The 16,904-nt window shown below is 42.2% G+C and overlaps 1 protein-coding gene across 1 annotated transcript; it reads right to left on the reverse strand.

Annotated features, from left to right (window-relative positions):
- Positions 1-511: 511 nt before the first annotated feature.
- LOC148850305 (caffeoyl-CoA O-methyltransferase-like) lies at positions 512-2,131 on the reverse strand. Its single transcript, XM_088946336.1, has 5 exons — positions 1,791-2,131; positions 1,598-1,677; positions 1,347-1,491; positions 1,129-1,260; positions 512-993 (listed from the first exon to the last, which is right to left on the reverse strand). Exons 1-5 carry the CDS (start codon positions 1,884-1,886, stop codon positions 700-702), a joined length of 747 nt encoding a protein of 248 aa, XP_088802462.1. The 5' UTR covers positions 1,887-2,131; the 3' UTR covers positions 512-699.
- Between the last annotated feature and the right edge of the window lie 14,773 nt (positions 2,132-16,904).

Here is a 16,904-nt window from a genome sequence, read left to right on the forward strand (position 1 = left end):
GGCCCATATTCAGGGTTGGTGTTGATTTATAAAACCCCAAGTCAGGATCGGCCCATGTGAAAAGTGGTATTCAATGAATTAAGCCCACCTCTGCAATGTGCGAGTGCGACCACCAAAGAATCCACTCATGCGCCTCACGGGCACATCCACCGTGCATCGGTAACATTTCCGATGTGCGTGTAAGGTCGGAGTGAGACAACTTATATAAAAAGAGTAAATTCGGTCTCGATTTCAACTAGATAGAGTTTACGTCCACCGTGCATTGGGGACATCTCGCATGAATAATAACTTAGTACGGTAGATGTTCCAATACATATTAGGATGCGCGTATTCACACTTTACTGCCATATTACTTTTAGTAGACCCCACCTAGATTCACTAGTTTCGTTTTATCTGATTTTTTTCTGAAATCCAAATGTCAATCAATCGCGCCTTACAAAATCTATGGCTCATTTGCTGGACGGTGCAGATGATGCATCATTACATTTGCTTTATGTGTTAATAATTTGACTGAAATAAAATAATAACCATATCCCTCGATACTCGATAAACGGTAAACGGTATTACATCAACAACCCCAATAAGGAAAGGAAAAACAAAAAGGAAGAAAAGAAAAAAGAGAATTCCATTGCTCTTTCTTATGGTCAACCCTTTCTATTTTGATGAATTTGGAAGTGGGGTTCAGGTTGAGACTTGAAATCAGCTGATGCGGCGGCAGAGGGTGATACCGTCGCCGACGGGGAGCTGGCAGATCTCGATCCTGGGATCCACAGCCAGGGCTTTGTTAAGCTCCAACACGAAGTCCCTGTAATACCTGACGTACTTACGGAGGGGCGCGTCCGGCGGAGCCACCACCGACCCGTTCCAGAGGGTGTTGTCGTACCCAATTACACCCCCGACCTTCACCAGCTCTATTAGCCTCTTGTGATAGTTGAGATAGTTGTCCTTGTCCGCGTCCACAAATATGAAATCGAACGTCCCATGATACTTTCCCTGTAAATTCATTCATATTCACAAAGCCCGTATATCAATAAATCCACCGTTTGTTGTTGATTTAACGATTGAAGGAAGAACGACTCAGAGATGGATGGTGGTGGGTTAATGAGGAGGAAAGGATTAGGTACTTACGTCTTCGATCATTTGGTCGAGAACAGGCAGAGCAGGGCCTTCCTGGAAATCGATCTTGTGGGCTACTCCCGCCTTTTGAATTACCGGCAGGCCCAACTCGTAATTCTCCCGATTGATGTCCATGGCCAAAATCTGAATAAATCGGCAGCCAATATTTTAATTTTCTGTCAAATATTCTCTGTTTAATTATTTACATTATGCAAAGCAGTTTTGGGTACCTTTCCGTCGTCGGGGAGGGCAAGGGCGGTTGCAAGAAGAGAATATCCGGTGTAAACGCCGATCTCCATGGTATTCTTGGCGTTAATGAGTTTGAGGAGAATGTTCAAGAACTGACCTTCATCGGCGGAGGTTGTCATGATATTCCTGTTTTTTCCCCATGGAGATTCATATATTAATTAGCTCCAGTCCCACAAAAACCTCTGTTTAATATGGACCAACAATTATATGAGATGAGGGGATTGAGACCCACCATGGATGTTTCGCTGTCAATTCTCGGAGCTCCTTCATGGCCTCTGGTTCTCTGGGGTACACGCTGGTTTCAAGTATGTACTGCAGACAGAGGCAGATTTATCAGGAAAAAGAACAACTCGAATTCAAAGGAGAATGAGTATGGAGAGAAGAACAAATAAATTTAGATGAGACTGAGAAGAGAAGCTGCTTACTTGATAGAGAGCATCACTTTGGAGGAGACTCTTGTGGCCGACCTCCTGATGTCTTCCGGCCTGGTTGTTTTGTTGCTCTTCCTGCTTGGTTGCCATTGATAGTCTCTCTGGGACTCTTGCTCTGTTTCTTTCTCTCAGATTTCTTTAGCCTATGTAACCCTCCCTCAACCGATCACAAAAGAGAAAGGAAGGGAGTAGTATTTATTAAGCAGCATTGTCGGAGCTGGTGGAGGATGGTTCCACTGACCGACCGCCCGCCCGCCAGCCAAATGGGAGATTGTAGTTTGGGAGTTGGTGAGCTCCCTCCAGCCTGGTGCCTGGTGCGGCCCACAAAACCCCCACTGACCAAATCCTTTTAACTACATTGATGTGGACCGGCCCACCCACTCTTTTACTGGTCGTAGGTGGAGGTAAAAATTATACTTTACACCTTCTCTTGTTTTTTATTCTCTAGTACTTCCCTTCACTTTTTCTCCATTTCTCTTTTGTATTAAACAGACTTTTCAAAACCTCTGAAAACCCCTCATATCTACTCTTTAGAGATGAACGGATTTTGTAAATTTATATCGTGGTTCTAAAAATCGGACCGGACTGGACAGTCGGACCATTTGACCCTGGGACCAATTTATATCATGGTTTGAATCACTGTTTTCAAAATTGGACCGGACCGGATCAGAAAAACTAGGAATGACCGGTTTTATTTTTCTTCAAAACCAAATTTCCCCTAAAACCGTTGATTTTGGTCAACAAACCGTTGAACCGGCCAGTTAATAGTTCAAATTGTTTGAACCGTTTGAATCGTTTGTACGGTTTTGACCATTTTCCAATTTTTTTAATTTTTATCATAACTGGCCGGCCATTCGGGTTGAACGGTTGAACCGTTCAAATCGATAACCAGATCCTTGACCGATTCGTTTTTAAAAACCATGGTTAGAATAATGCTCAAAGTATAACCACATGGGCAACAACTAGGAAAACACCTCGTGACAACTAGGAAAACACCCACCCAACAAACTTACGAAGTTGGTGACCCACCCGGGCACCAGTCTGGCCGGCTTGGCGCGACATGTGCGCGGCCTGACGCGCACCAGTCTGGCGCGACCTGGCGTGACCTGCGCGGCGCGCGCGGCCTGTGCGAACTGCGCACGGCCTGCGCGACCTGGCCGACCTGGACCCGTCGACTGACACAGGCGCCAGTTTGACGACCTGATCTAGGCACTGACCCGCCGACTGACACAGGCACCGACCTGACGACCTGTCCTAGACACTGACCCGCCGACTGACATAGGCGCCAGCTTGAAGACCTGATCTAGGCACTGACCCGCCGACTGACACAGGCGCCGACCTGACGACCTGGCCTAAACACTGACCCGCTGACTGACGCAGGCACCCCTTTGACAACCCGGCCCAAGCACTGACCTAGCCGCCTGACATAAGCACTAGCCTGACGACCTCGAGGGGTTCACCACCGTACCCCGGTTCTGACAGGATGCGACGAGTCTTACCGTTTGGAGGCTTTTCACCCACCTAACCCGCGAGGACTCCGGTATATAAAGACCTCACCCCCCAAAGGGGAGAGGGATGGGAAAAAAAGGGAAGTAACCCTGCTCTCTAGCTCTCTCATATTATCTTCAAAGCTCTCTACAATAAGAGTGCTAACTTAAGCATCGGAGAGCCCCCACCGGGAAAATACCCCTGGGACCTCTGATTCAGTTCTCGCAAGTCCTTTAGCTCCCGCCACCTACGAAGAGGAGGAAAAGATGGAGTTCTCGAAGGTCCCTCAGCTCCCGCCACCTACAAGGAGGAAAAGATGGAGTTCTCGGAGGTCCCTCAACTCCCGCCACCTACAAAGAGGAGAAAAGAGATGGAGTTCTCGCAGGTCTCTCAAATCCCACCACCTACAAAGAGGAGGAAGAGATGAAGTTCTCGCAGGTCCCTCATCTCCCGCAGCCTACAAAGGAAAGAAGACCACCTCATGCTGAGGGCAGTCGGATTGTGCCGCACCAGGGAGCTCCAGCATTCTCTAAGGCATTGGCCGCCCAGTAAGCAGTTCGCCACCAGGCAATTCGTCCCCAGGCAGTTCGCCACCAAGGCAGTTCGCCCCCAAGCAGTTCGCCACCAGGGAGTTCGCCACCAAGGAGTTCGCCACCAAGGAGTTCGCCACCAGGCAGTTCACCACCAAGGCAGTTTGCCCCCAGGCAGTTCGCCACCAAGCAGTTCGCCACCAGGGAGCACCACCAAGTAGTTCGCCACCAGGGAGCACCACCAGGCAGTTCACCACCCGGTAGTTTGTCACCAAGTAGCTCTCCACTAGGGGCTCGCCACCGAGCAGTTCGCCACCAAGCAGTTCTCCCCCAGGGAGTTCGCCACCAAGTAGCTCATCACTAAGGCACGCCACCACCGAGTCAAATAACGAGGTACTTAGGCAAAAAATTTTACATCACAAAACATTGGTACGTGGCCGAAAACGGTTACATCAGTTTTTAAAACCATGGTTAGAATAATGCTCAAAGTATAACCACATGGGCAACAAGAACAAACAACCAGAAACTAAGTGATGGAGCGCGATCCGGCCGGTCTTAGCTGTCCGCGGCCTTGCTTCTGAACGGGGTAGCAGGGAACCTAAAACGGAGGAGATGGGGAAGCTCCAGGGGGGAACCCAGTGTAGAGGCTCCGAAGCTCAAGTTAGAATCCTTCAAAAGCAAGGTAATACTAGATAGCGCAAAGTTTGCATACCTCGTTTGTCGGGGGGCAGAGGACTCTTATAATCACTTCGTGCACTCGCCCCGAGGCCCTTGTCAGGTCGGGTATGATTACCCTTGTGCTTGTGAATTCGGCCGTCGTCCTTTCTGCTGAGACAGAACCGTCACTGCCTAATCGTCTTTCTAACTGGAGATGGCGGTGTCAGTGGCGGTGGCAGGTGGCCGTTTAGAGTGCTGCCGCCAAACGTCAGATCCCAAGTCAGTCAGGCGCGGCGCCCTCAGGCACGGACTTCCTTAGTGTCAGGCATGGTACGACTTGTTTGGTTTTGGTGCCCAGAAGGTGATGCGAAGTGCTGAGCGAGGCGAGGTCTTGAGCTCGGAGGTATCTATAGGGCAGGTCAGTCCGGCGAGGTGTATCCCAAACTATCACAAGGTGGGTCAGTTCGGCGAAGTGTACCCGAGCTGTTACAAGGTGGGTCAGTTCAGCGAAGTGTATCCCGAGCTGTTACAAGGTGGGTCAGTTCGGCGAAGTGTATCCCGAGCTGTTACAAAGTGGGTCAGTTCGGCGAAGTGTATCCCACGCTGTTACAAAGGGTGAGTTCGGGCCCCCCGTAGAGAGTTCAGTCCGCTGGTGTCCCTTTGTTCCCGCCTAGGCTTAGCCCCTTTTGCCGAGCTGTTGTTTCTGCCACATGTCACGTAATAGAGAGGTCGGGCCAAATCTTCCTTCATCACTAACTAATAATATTACAAGACTAAATAGTGGGTTCATTTGACTAAATAGTAAAATTAAACTAAATAACTAGACAAGAAGTAACCTGAGCACTCTAAACTTAACATATTGCCAAATCATCAAATTTGGATTAAAGGGGATTTGAAGGTTGCCAATTGTCATAAACTGCCTTCCAAGAGAAAGATCATCTGCACATCAGTTGGAGAGAAGGAAATCAAGTAGATCCACTCTTACACATCAGTCAGTGGATCTATTATCTACGCCGGGTCAGTCCCATGAGATCTTCAGTACAACTGTAATATATGAACATCTGCAGCGTTGTATTTCTCAAAAGATTGACATAATTTACTCTCCCTTTTTTTTTAAAAAAAAAAGGGTCAAGATAAATTTAAGAAAATGATAAAAAAAAAAAGTGAATGGAGTTTTGGATAATAACATTTTTCTGATAAATGGGATACTCAACAATAAGTAGCCCTCCCCCAACTCTCAATCTCCCTAATCTTTGGTAAAGGTAGGGGTGCAATTTGGGCGGGCCCAACCTGAGTCCAGATTGATTCGATCAGTAATTTTGTGGCTGGCCTTGGGATTTTTGTTTTGGGGCTGGGCATGCGTCCAAAAGTTTAAGCTTTTAAATTTTTTTTGGATTGGATTGGAGCCTAAGGGCCTGATTTAACCTGATCTTTTCCCAATCCAAGCCCGACCTGATTATATACATGTAAACTTATCTATTTATCTATACATATTGCATGCATGATACACACATATATATCACTTTTTAGTTTTTAATATAGATTAATTGACCAACTTGAGCCTCACCCAAACCCTGATGCAACCCGAGTGCATCAAATATTTGTGTGGGTTGGGCTCAAGTTCAACAATTCGGGCTTGACCTCAAGCAGGGGCTGGACTTGAGCTTAGGGTTGCCCTGAAGCTAAAACCCAACCCAACGCATCTAACTTGCACAACAAGGATTCGAACCTAATCCTTCATTATTCACTACAACCAAAGAAATGTTTAGATTAGGGTGGATTCGATCTAAGCCAAGCCAAATATTTGATAATTCAAGCTTAACTCAATAGAAAAAAACATGAAGCTCAAGTTTAGGATTGAGCTAAATTTGAGTTAAAAACATGAAATTGAATTTGGCTCAATTCAAAAGCTCATATATTCAAGTTTGACTTGGATCAATGATAATATATAAAAAATAAAAAAATATACATAAAAAATTTATGTAGAAAATATATATATAATATACATATAAAAGATTATTTATCATTGTACATAGAACAAATTAAGAATATTATTGATGCGACCGGTTCTGGTCACGTACCGATTTTTTATTTTTTGCTAAGTATCTCGTCATTTGACCTGCTCAGGAGAGGATGGTGGAGCTCCCTGATGGCGAACTGCCTGGGGGATAGCTGTGCCGAGCTCCCTGATGGTGAGCTACCTGGGGGAGAGCTGTGTCGAGCTCCCTGATGGTGAGCTACCTTGGTAGACTCGTCATTTGCCCTGCTCCTAAGCGGCTTGTGACTCAGAGAATGGTGGAGCTCCCTGGTGTAGCGCAACTTGACTGCCCCCTGCATGAGGTGATATTCTCTCATCTGTGGACAGCGGGAGCTAAGGGACCTGCGGGAACTGAATCAAGGGACCTGGGGGTATTTACCCGGTGGGGACTCTCCGATGCTTAAGTTAGCACTCTAATTGTAGAGAACTAGAGAGCAGGGATTAGCTCTATTTTCTTTCATCTCCCCCCCCCCCCCTTTTCTTTGGGGGTCGGAGTCCTTATATAGCGGTGTCCTATCAAATCAAGCATAACCGCCTCTATCTCTCAGCCGCAATTGTTACCGCCAGAGTTGAGGTGGCGAGTGCAAGCAGCTGTTGCAGAGTACGGCTCTGCCAAGCAAGGGACAACTCTCAGGTCTGGCAGGCATGGCATTGCCTGGCGAGAGACGTGGGTGCAAGTTTCTAGATCTGTCAGGTACGATTGTTAGGCAAGAGATCTTCCTGTGATATGCCGAACTGCTCTTCCGCGAGCTACCCTGCAAGTGGCGAGTTGCCTATGGCGAGCTGCCTGGGGGAGAGCTATGCTGAGTTGCTTGTGGCGAGCTCTGTCGAACTGCCTATGGCAAGCCATGCCGAGCTATTTGTAAGTGGCAAGCTCTGTCGAGTTGTCCGAGTTGCTCGAGTTGCCAAGTTGTCAAGAAGCTGCACTTGGTTTGCATGAGGTGCCAAGTGTCACAATTTCACTAGAGGGCCAAATCCGCCCTCATCAATTATATAAGTCGGAGTGGCCATGTTTGGGAGTGCTTATGTTAAAACTTAAAAGTACTTGTTTATTTGAATAACCACTTATTTCATATTGGGCATTCGGTAGTGGTTTTCTCTAATAAGAACTTAAACAAGCATTTGTGACTATTTTGTCCTATGTTTTTTTTCAAATTTTACAAAAATACTTTTATAAAAGTACTTTTACGAAAGCATTTTAATAAAAGCACTTTTGTAAAAGTACTCTTACGAAAGCACTGTTATGGAGACTATTTCGTCCTTTATTTTTTTTTTATACTTAAACAAGCATTTGTGACTATTTTGTCCTTTATTTTATTTCAAATTTTATAAAAGCACTTTTACAAAAGTACTTTTATGAAAGCATTTTAATAAAAACACATTTACGAACGTATTTTAATAAAATCATTTTACAGAAGTACTTTTATAAAAATATTTTTATGAAAGTACTTGAATAAAATTCAATTAGGGATAGTTTTATAAGTGGTATTTTAAAATTCAATTAGGGATAATTTTGGAAGGAAAAAATTGAATAAGTACTTGTCTTATAAGCACTCAAAAAGTTTGGAAGTTTGGACTTGAAAATAAGCTCCTATTTTTTTAAATAAAGACTTATTTTGGGCTTATTTTCCAAGCACCAATAAGTGCTTGATGATGTTTTTTTTTTTTTTTCAAATAAGATGAATTCCCAAACATAGCTTAAACTTGCAAAATTCATGAATCGAATTTCATAGATCTTGTGTTTAACTCGAAGCATGGATTAAATCCATACGAATCAAGATATTCACAAATTGAGCTCGATAGCGCGTTTGGTTCTCGCTTGATAGCGCGTTTGGTTCACCCACAATTTCATAGCTTCGAAATTGAAATATTAAAAGAGGTGGTGGGACACTGGGACCCTTCCACCAACCGCTATCTCTTACTTCAACACCAATTACGAATTACGATCTATCACAAAATTTTACTGTCCCTTTTTTTATGAAAGAAAGAAATAAGTAGAAGTGATCACGGTGTTCATGCATTGGAATTCTGGGCAAAAGTAATATATAGGAAACAAGCAGGTCCATTACCAACCACAACGTAACAGGTCATATTTGTTGGGGATTGCGACCTGTTGATTTATTTGTCTATTTCCACTAGAATCCTACAAAAGTTTTGCTTGGACCTAAGCAATAGAATAAGTCTTTGATTGTTAGGTACTTGCAATCTGCACATGCCAGCATTAGTTGGGGATAATGCAGAAAATTGAGAGAAAAGTAAGAGTTTCTTTAAGAATGCTCATTGCATCGTCTCACAGCGCTTTAATTAAACTTGTCACGGTGAAACGCAAATGCAATAGTTGAGCAAAGCTAATTTAAAATGGTCTTATTGTCATGGTTAAAAGTATCCATACATATAAATGAAGATATTTCTTTTTTTTTCAAAATTCGGCTTTTGAGAAAATACTAAAACATATTTTTATTAAAAAAGAGTGAAATCCCAAAACACCTTTGTTTTATCTGTCGTAGCTCAACGGAAGAAAGCTTTCCTTCGCGCGCCCAATCGCTCTTACAGACGACTTATTACAGTCTCACAGGCTTGTCACGGCCATGTGCTTTGGAGTTTGGGTCTTTGGGGTAATAACACCGAGCCGGCCATTTTGGTAACAAAAATATTAAGCCAACGTAAAGCTTAAATTCGGGTTCTAGTTATTATTCGTAATGACTAATGAGTAAGGGTGTTAATCCGACTGGATTTGGTTTAATGTGATCCGGTTAAATGTGAATACATTACAAATGGATCAGGTGTAATCCTATCCAAAGAATATTTTGGATTATATTAGACTAGTCCAATTTAATGCTTGTACTATTTAATCTATTTAAATTTGTTTTAATTTAGATTAAGTTTAACATAAACCTGATCCATTGAAACCTACTCACCTATGTTCTTCATGGATCAGATATTGACTCAATCTAACTCAATCCAATATAAATTCATTACAGATGGACCAGGTCCAATTCAATCCAATGAATACTTTTGGCCATTAAGTCTAGACCAGTCCAATTCATTATGTCTTCTTGGTCCGTCCATCCGTCCAATTTGATTTTGATTTGGACAGCTCCAATCCAAAGCCAGTCCAATATTGACACTCCTAGTAATGAGTAAGCCCGATAATTCATTAGACATTATTTGAATGAACCAGGAAAGCCGGGTAAGCACAAGTACAAGGACGATTGGACTACTCTAAACCCATTCCAGTCTGTGATCTAAACCGGAGAATTACTGATGTGGGCACCATTAAATTTTCACTTAAACTCAATATGGAAATAGTATAAATATAAATGTGTATGTTATAAATACATAAAAATACTATAAAGTATAAGGTTTTGCACTCTATATATTTTTATTTATACTCCTTGCAAATTGAGCCTTAGTATAAATACAAATATGTACAGTGCGCAAATCTTGTATTTTGTACTCTAAACCTTATATTAGCATTATATATATTAGTATTTTGTACTCTTCCCAAACTGAAGGAAAGAGTACAAATATATTAAGTACAAATAAATACAAAATACAATGTTTTGCATTCTATGTATTTGTATTTGTACTCCTTCCACATTGATCCTTAGGTTGTATTTGGTTGCAGTGTAATTTTATTTATACTAGTACAGATGCATAGGAGTGCAAATGAAAAAAGTGTAAATTCTTGTTTAATTTTGTTTTGGATTTTGCTTCATTTGATTTATGTCTTAATTTACTTCGTCAGTACTGCAATTAAACAAAATAAGCTAAAATTTGAAACAAAAATATGTCAAAATTTACACTCAAATCATTTGCACTGCCATAATTTTGCATCAGTGAAAATTTATTTGCATTGCAACCAAATGTAGCCTTAGGCTCAGTTTGGAAGGAGTACAAATGCAAATATGTAGACTGCAAAACCTTGCATTTTGTATTATTTTGTATGCATTTGTACTGTACATATTTGTATTTGCATTACTTCCAAACTAAGCCTTAGTGAAGATTTAATGGTGCCCACGTTAGTATTTGCATTGTACATACCTTCCAAATTGAGCCTTCTGGTTTTTTTTTTTTTGGCGGGGGCGGGGGGGAGTGTTAAAAATCCTTACAAAATGATTTCCTCCCGTAAGAAACTATTCAGTAGTGACCCATGCAATGCACGGGGCTACTGAAAAAATGAAGTAATGGTGATTCACCACATTTTTATATATTTATAGTTATTTGCATATAAAAATAATAGAAAAATAATATTCTTTTCATTTTAATATATAGCTTATATATTATGAGAAGTAATTGCTTAGCATGAAAATCAATTGATGATGACTCATTTGATGGGTTTTCAGACATGTTGTAGTTGAGACTTGAGATCAAGTATTGTTGTTCCTAGGTTTGGGGGATAGACTACCCCTGTTGTGTAAATGTGATCAAAACTCAATTAAAAAATAATAATTTCAAAATTGAAATGAAGAAAATAACCAAAACAATCCATGAAACAAATCTAGGTTAAATCTATCTATCCATCTATATATCTATGTAATAAAAAAAGACAAAAATTAAACTTGATAACCCATTGAAAGGAGCATTGATTTGTTAGACTTTTATACAATGTAAATATTGGTTCACCCCATGTATTGGGTGCATGAATTTGGGTTTTGACATTGGCTTGAGTCTAATCTAGGGTTCATATTTAGGTTGGCCCTTAACCTAACCCAATCCAACTAATTTACACTCTTATAGTATTTCTGGTCGGTTTTGGTTTAACAATTTTCCAACTTGACCAAGTTAGGTTAGTTTCGATTTTTCCATTTGTAAACCGACCCAACCATAGATATATACTCTTATATATTTCTATTGTTTAACTTTCGATTAACAAAGCCTATGCATCGCAAGACTGTCCATGTTAGCATGCCTCTCCTTGCTCCATTACCCTCACATTGCATTCTCCTTGACTCTCTCTCCTCTCTCCTTCACACCATTCCCATTAAGCCATGTCACCTTTCCCAACCTAACTACCAAAAAATATTCCTAGAAGCTTTCTCTATGAGGTATCTCATCTAAGCCATTAGAAACATATCATTTTACCACGGTCTCCAATCAATTCCTAAAATATCTACCCCCAATCTATATTCACTCTCTCATTTAAAACATTCATAACAATTAATAAATAGTTAAATACGGTTAATATTTAATCCAACCTATATTCAATGATCGAGTATTAAATAGTGTTGATGATGCGCATTTTGGCAGCTCCCCAGCTGGCAGGTGACTCGGATGCCTGGCTGAATGATTCCTACCTGGAATGTGGCTTGAATGCCTAGCTGAATGGTTCATACCTGGAAGGTGGCTTAGACGCCTAGCTAAATTGTGACGAGCCGGAGAGGTGGCTCTGATGCCTAAGTGAATGGTGACGATCTGGAGAGATGGCTCTAATGCGACCTACAAGGAAACGATGTCAGAGTGCTTGGGTTGCTTTACCCAGGGTGGGCACTCCGATGCTTAAGTTAGCGAATCATAGATTTTAAGATAGCCAAATGTGAGAGAGTTGGAGAGTTGCGAGAACTAAATTGCGCATCTCCCCCCCGGAGTTGGAGGCAAGGCCTTTATATAGGCATTGTTTGGGGTGAGCATCATGCAACACATTGGGGATCTCCAGGAGGACGTGCCAAACTGCTCTGAAGTCCTCGGAGGTAGTCATGCACGTAGGCCAATCTTTGTGCCTTACTCGGTTTCTCCCAAAACATTCAATGTGGGAGTACTTCCGAGAGACCCGGGAGTGATGGGATGCATGTAGAAATCGACGGCAAGCACATCTCGTAGGTTGCCACCTGGACCTCAATCAGGTTGGCAAGCCCTCGAGGGATGTCGCTCCCCACGTCAAGGTTGCTTCAGCCGATACTGACGAGGTACCACAGGTCGGCCTTAAACAAGGTGCTACTATTCGCTCTTAGTCGTGGACGAGGTCACTAGCTAGGTTTCTACTTGGTTGAGGGTGGAGACAGGTCGCCAGGTTGACGGTGGGGGCAGGTCGCCAAGTAGGCGGTGGAGGCAGGTCGCCAGGTCAACAACAGGGGTAGGTCGCCAGGTCGGCAACAGTGCCAGGTCGTTAGCTGGGACTCATCGTTTTGGCTAAGGCAAGTTATCACCTAGGTGGTTCTGGGTGTCACCTAGTTGTTTTGAGATGCCATGTGTCATGATGTTAGTGGATGGCCAAATCTGCCCTCATCAATTGCCCCCACTACCGAGCTGAGATCAGCTCAGCAAAGAGAGTAGATTTGTGCTTTGTCATTGGTCCTTTGGCCTGTTACCAACATATTTTGAGGTCGGCTTAGGGGTCCTTGATGCTAAAAGCGATTTAGCTTCCCCTTGCAATATGTGTGTCGATGTTGGAATTTAAATAGTGGGTCGGTGTCATGGCTGCATTGTGTCAATCCTCTAAGGTGTTGGTCATCTACTCCTACGATAAGCCACAAGGAGCTCAACTAGCGGGTAGACCTGTTCATGGGTCGGGCCGGGCCGGGCCGGGCTCGGACTGGGCTTTGACTCTTTATTAACAGAAAAATGTTAGGCCTGAGCCCGAGCCCGGCCCTAATAAAAAGCCCAAAGCTCGAGCCCGAGCCCGACCTAATAAAAGAAAGTCAAAATTTTCCCTATTCAATAGACATTATCTATTTTAATTCAGATGTTTTTCCCCTATTTAAATGAACAATGGGCCTACAAGTGAGTCAACAACCTTCTTAAATCAAAAAATTTATTCAAATGGACATCACATAGGGTTTTTACTTAGGTTTAACTATAGATCGGGCTGGGTTTACTTAGGTTTAACTATAGGTCGGACCTGGACGGGCTCGGGCCGGGCTATTTTGGCAAAGCTCGAGCCCGGCTCGAATTTTATGCAGGCTAGGCTTTTTCGCCCAAGGTTAAGGTCGCGGGCCAAAAAGCCTGTTCAAGCCCATCCGGGGGTCGGGCCGGTCCGGGCTGGCCCGTCGGGCCACCCGACCCATGAACAGGTCTACTAGCAGGGGCAGCCTTACTAATTGCAGGTTGCCAACTCGCATGGGAACCTTGAAAGGCTCAACCCGCAAGGGTGACTATAGTCCATTGGCCGCTGACTCCGTAGGAGCCACGGAGGGCTGGACCTGTAGGGGTACCTCGCGAACAGGGCTGACAAAGCTCATTTGGGCTGATTACCTGTGTCGCCAGGTCGGCGGAAGCAGGTTGCCAGTTCGGAGGCAAGTCTCTAGGTCGTCAAGTCATTAGAATTTTGATAGCCTAGTTTTGCTCTCAGCACCTCAGCCTATAGACACCTCGTCACCTCGACAGGACTAACCTGCGAGGTTGGCTCCACAACCTACTGGCCATCAACTCCTACGTAAAGCATGGAGGGCTCGATCTGCGGCATGACCTCACATTTTGTTGGCTATCAACTCCCACAGGAACCATGGAGGTGGCTTTGATGCCTAGCTAAATGGTGACAAGCTGGAGAGGTGGCTCTGATGCCTAACTGAATGGTGACGAGCTGGAGAGGTGACTTTGATGCGACCTGCTAGGAAACAATGTCAGAGTGCCCGGGATGCTTTACTCGGGGTGGGCACTCCAATGCTTAAGTTAGCGAATAAGAGATTTTAAGATAGCCAAATGTGAGAGAGCTGGAGAGCTGTGAGAACTAAATTGCGCATCTCCCCCCTGGAGTTGGAGGTAAGGCCTTTATATAGGCATTGTTTGGCGTGAGCATCACGCAACACGTCTGTGATCTCCAGGAGGACGTGCCTAACTACTCTGAAGTCCTCGGAGGTAGTCTTACTCGGTTTCTCCCAAAACATTCGGCGTGGGAGCTGACTTCTGAGAGACTCAGGAGTGATGGGATGCATGTAGAAATCGACGGTGAGCATGCCTCGTAGGTCACCACCTAGACCTCAATCAGGTCGGCAAGCCCTCGAGGGAGGTCGCTCCCAACATTGGGGTTGCTTTAGCCGATATTGACGAGGTACCATAGGTCGGTCGTAGACAAGGTGTTGCTAGCCGCCCTGAGTCATGGACGAGGTCGTTGGCTAGGTTTCTATTAGGTTGGGGGTGGAGGCAGGTCGCCAGGTCGGCGCTAGAGGTAGGTTGCCAAGTCGGCGGTAGAGGCAAGTCGCCAGGTTGGCAGTGGAGGCAGGTCGCCAGGTCGGTGACAGTGCCAGGTCGCCAGTTGGGACTCCATTGTTTTGGCTAAGGCAAGTTGTCGCTTAGGTGCTTCTAGGTGTCATCCAGTTGTTCTGAGATGCCATGTGTCATGATGTTAGTAGATGGCCAAATCTGCCCTCATCAAGTGTTATTACCAAAAGTTAATAAATACGATTAGTAAATTACCAATAATTAAATATTCTTATTAGTATGGTTAGTAAATTACCAAAATTAATAAATATTGTTATTAATTAACTCATCACGACTTTTTAAAGTAATATGGGTAAACAGTGTTAGATTCATATTAATTAACAACATTTTATAGAAATTGAGAACTCTTTAGCTAATTTATACAAAATTGAGAATTATATTTAAGAATTATCAAAAAGTATAAAATTTTAGTTATTGCTATTATTATAGATAATAATTGAATGTAGGTAGGGGAATAAAATATTACAACATTGGAAAATGAAATTACTAATTAATTTATATCGGAAAGTAAAAGATAAATTAATATAATTTTGTTAGTAAACTATCTAATAAATATAAGTATTTAATAACAATTTAAAATAAATTTCAATAAAACTTCATAATTACACAAATGTAGTAAATTTTTCAAAAAATTCCATAAAATTCATTGTTGTAAAATAATATTTTAGAAATTAAAATATATAAATTTTTTGAAAGTTTATTTCTAATGTATTAAATAATTATTGAAATTTGTTGGAATATTTTGGAAATTTTAGGAAAAGCTATTACATTTGATAGATTTTGGAAAACTATTGAAATTTTATGTAATTTTCATTGTAACTAATGGAAAATTATTAAATATAAAAGAGTATGGTAAAGGGAAAACTGTAATTTGAACCAATAATTACACAAAATATTAAGATAAAGTAGTATAATATTGGAAAAAGGAAATTATTGATTAGTTTATATTAGAAAGTATAAAATAAATTAGTGTGTAATTAAATCATTTAAAAAGAAAATAAATTATTTAATAACAATTTAGAAACAAATTTGAATAATTTTTCAAAATTACACAACGTAATAAATTTTTCACAATTTTTATAAAATTACATTTTTGAAAAATAAAGGCAATTTAGTGCACTTTTAGAATTTTACCATGTGGCAATGTTGGGTTGATGGGGGAGTGAGTGTCTTGCCTTGAACTTGCCCAACATAAGGCACGGGGCGGGGAAATTTGAAGAGTCCCCATCCTTGATGAGGAGTGGGTGCCTTGCCTTGAACTCTCTCGACATTGAGGATGCGACGGGGAAATTCGAGGATTTCCCATCTCCGTTCCCCTAACGGAGAGTGGGTGCCTTGCCCTGAATTTGCCTCACACTAGGGATGGGGTAGAGTATCTTGACTATAGGGCGGGGACAGGGATGGGGTGCCTCGTCCCGAACCCGCCTTGTTGCCTTTCCTATATAATTGCTAATTATTAGTGAAATTAATAAAAATGTTAGCTTTTATAATTATTTTTATTTATTTAAGGTCAATCAAAATTTCATTTAAAAATAATAATAGTTATTAAAATTACTAAAAATGATTAATAAAATTAAACTTATTAAAAATATTTATTCATATTAAATTAACAATAATTATTTTATGTAAATCAACATTAAATAAAAATAGAATTATTAAAATTTTAAATATTAACAATAACATTAAATACTTTTAATTAATTTACAACAAATTTCGATTATTAATTAATCTTTCAAAAATTTCCGTACATCGCACCGGTCTCGGCTAATATCACAATACAATTTTAATACTTAAAACCTGGAATGCATATGAGGGGCCTGAAACTGGAATTACGATGTATACAATTAGCTCCGGTCGAGATCGAGAGAGAGAGAGAGGAGTGAGAAACTGATTCGATTCGAGAGGCAGCTGCGCAGGTCGAGAGAGGAGTGAGAAACTGAGATTCGAACTCGGAGTACCGAGGGAAGCTACACAGCCTACACTCACTTTTGGGATGAAATGGGAGCTAACGGGACGAATTCCGTCGTATTAGCTCCGCATGAGGCTGAGGCACTTGCGTGTGAGAAGACACGCGGCGTCTTTTAATAGCGTGGGACGTTTTTGAGGCGCAAGTTTACGAGGGCAGATTCGAACTCTTACCAACATCCCAAGAGTCAAGGGATGATTTCCTCCTGACAATGGAAACAAAGGCCACGTCATTGAGTTTCAAACACCCCAATGAAACACAGAAACGTCATT

Source organism: Nelumbo lutea, chromosome 5, assembly GCF_056320005.1.
Source record: "Nelumbo lutea isolate HS-2025 chromosome 5, American lotus-T2T, whole genome shotgun sequence".
NCBI lineage: Eukaryota > Viridiplantae > Streptophyta > Magnoliopsida > Proteales > Nelumbonaceae > Nelumbo > Nelumbo lutea.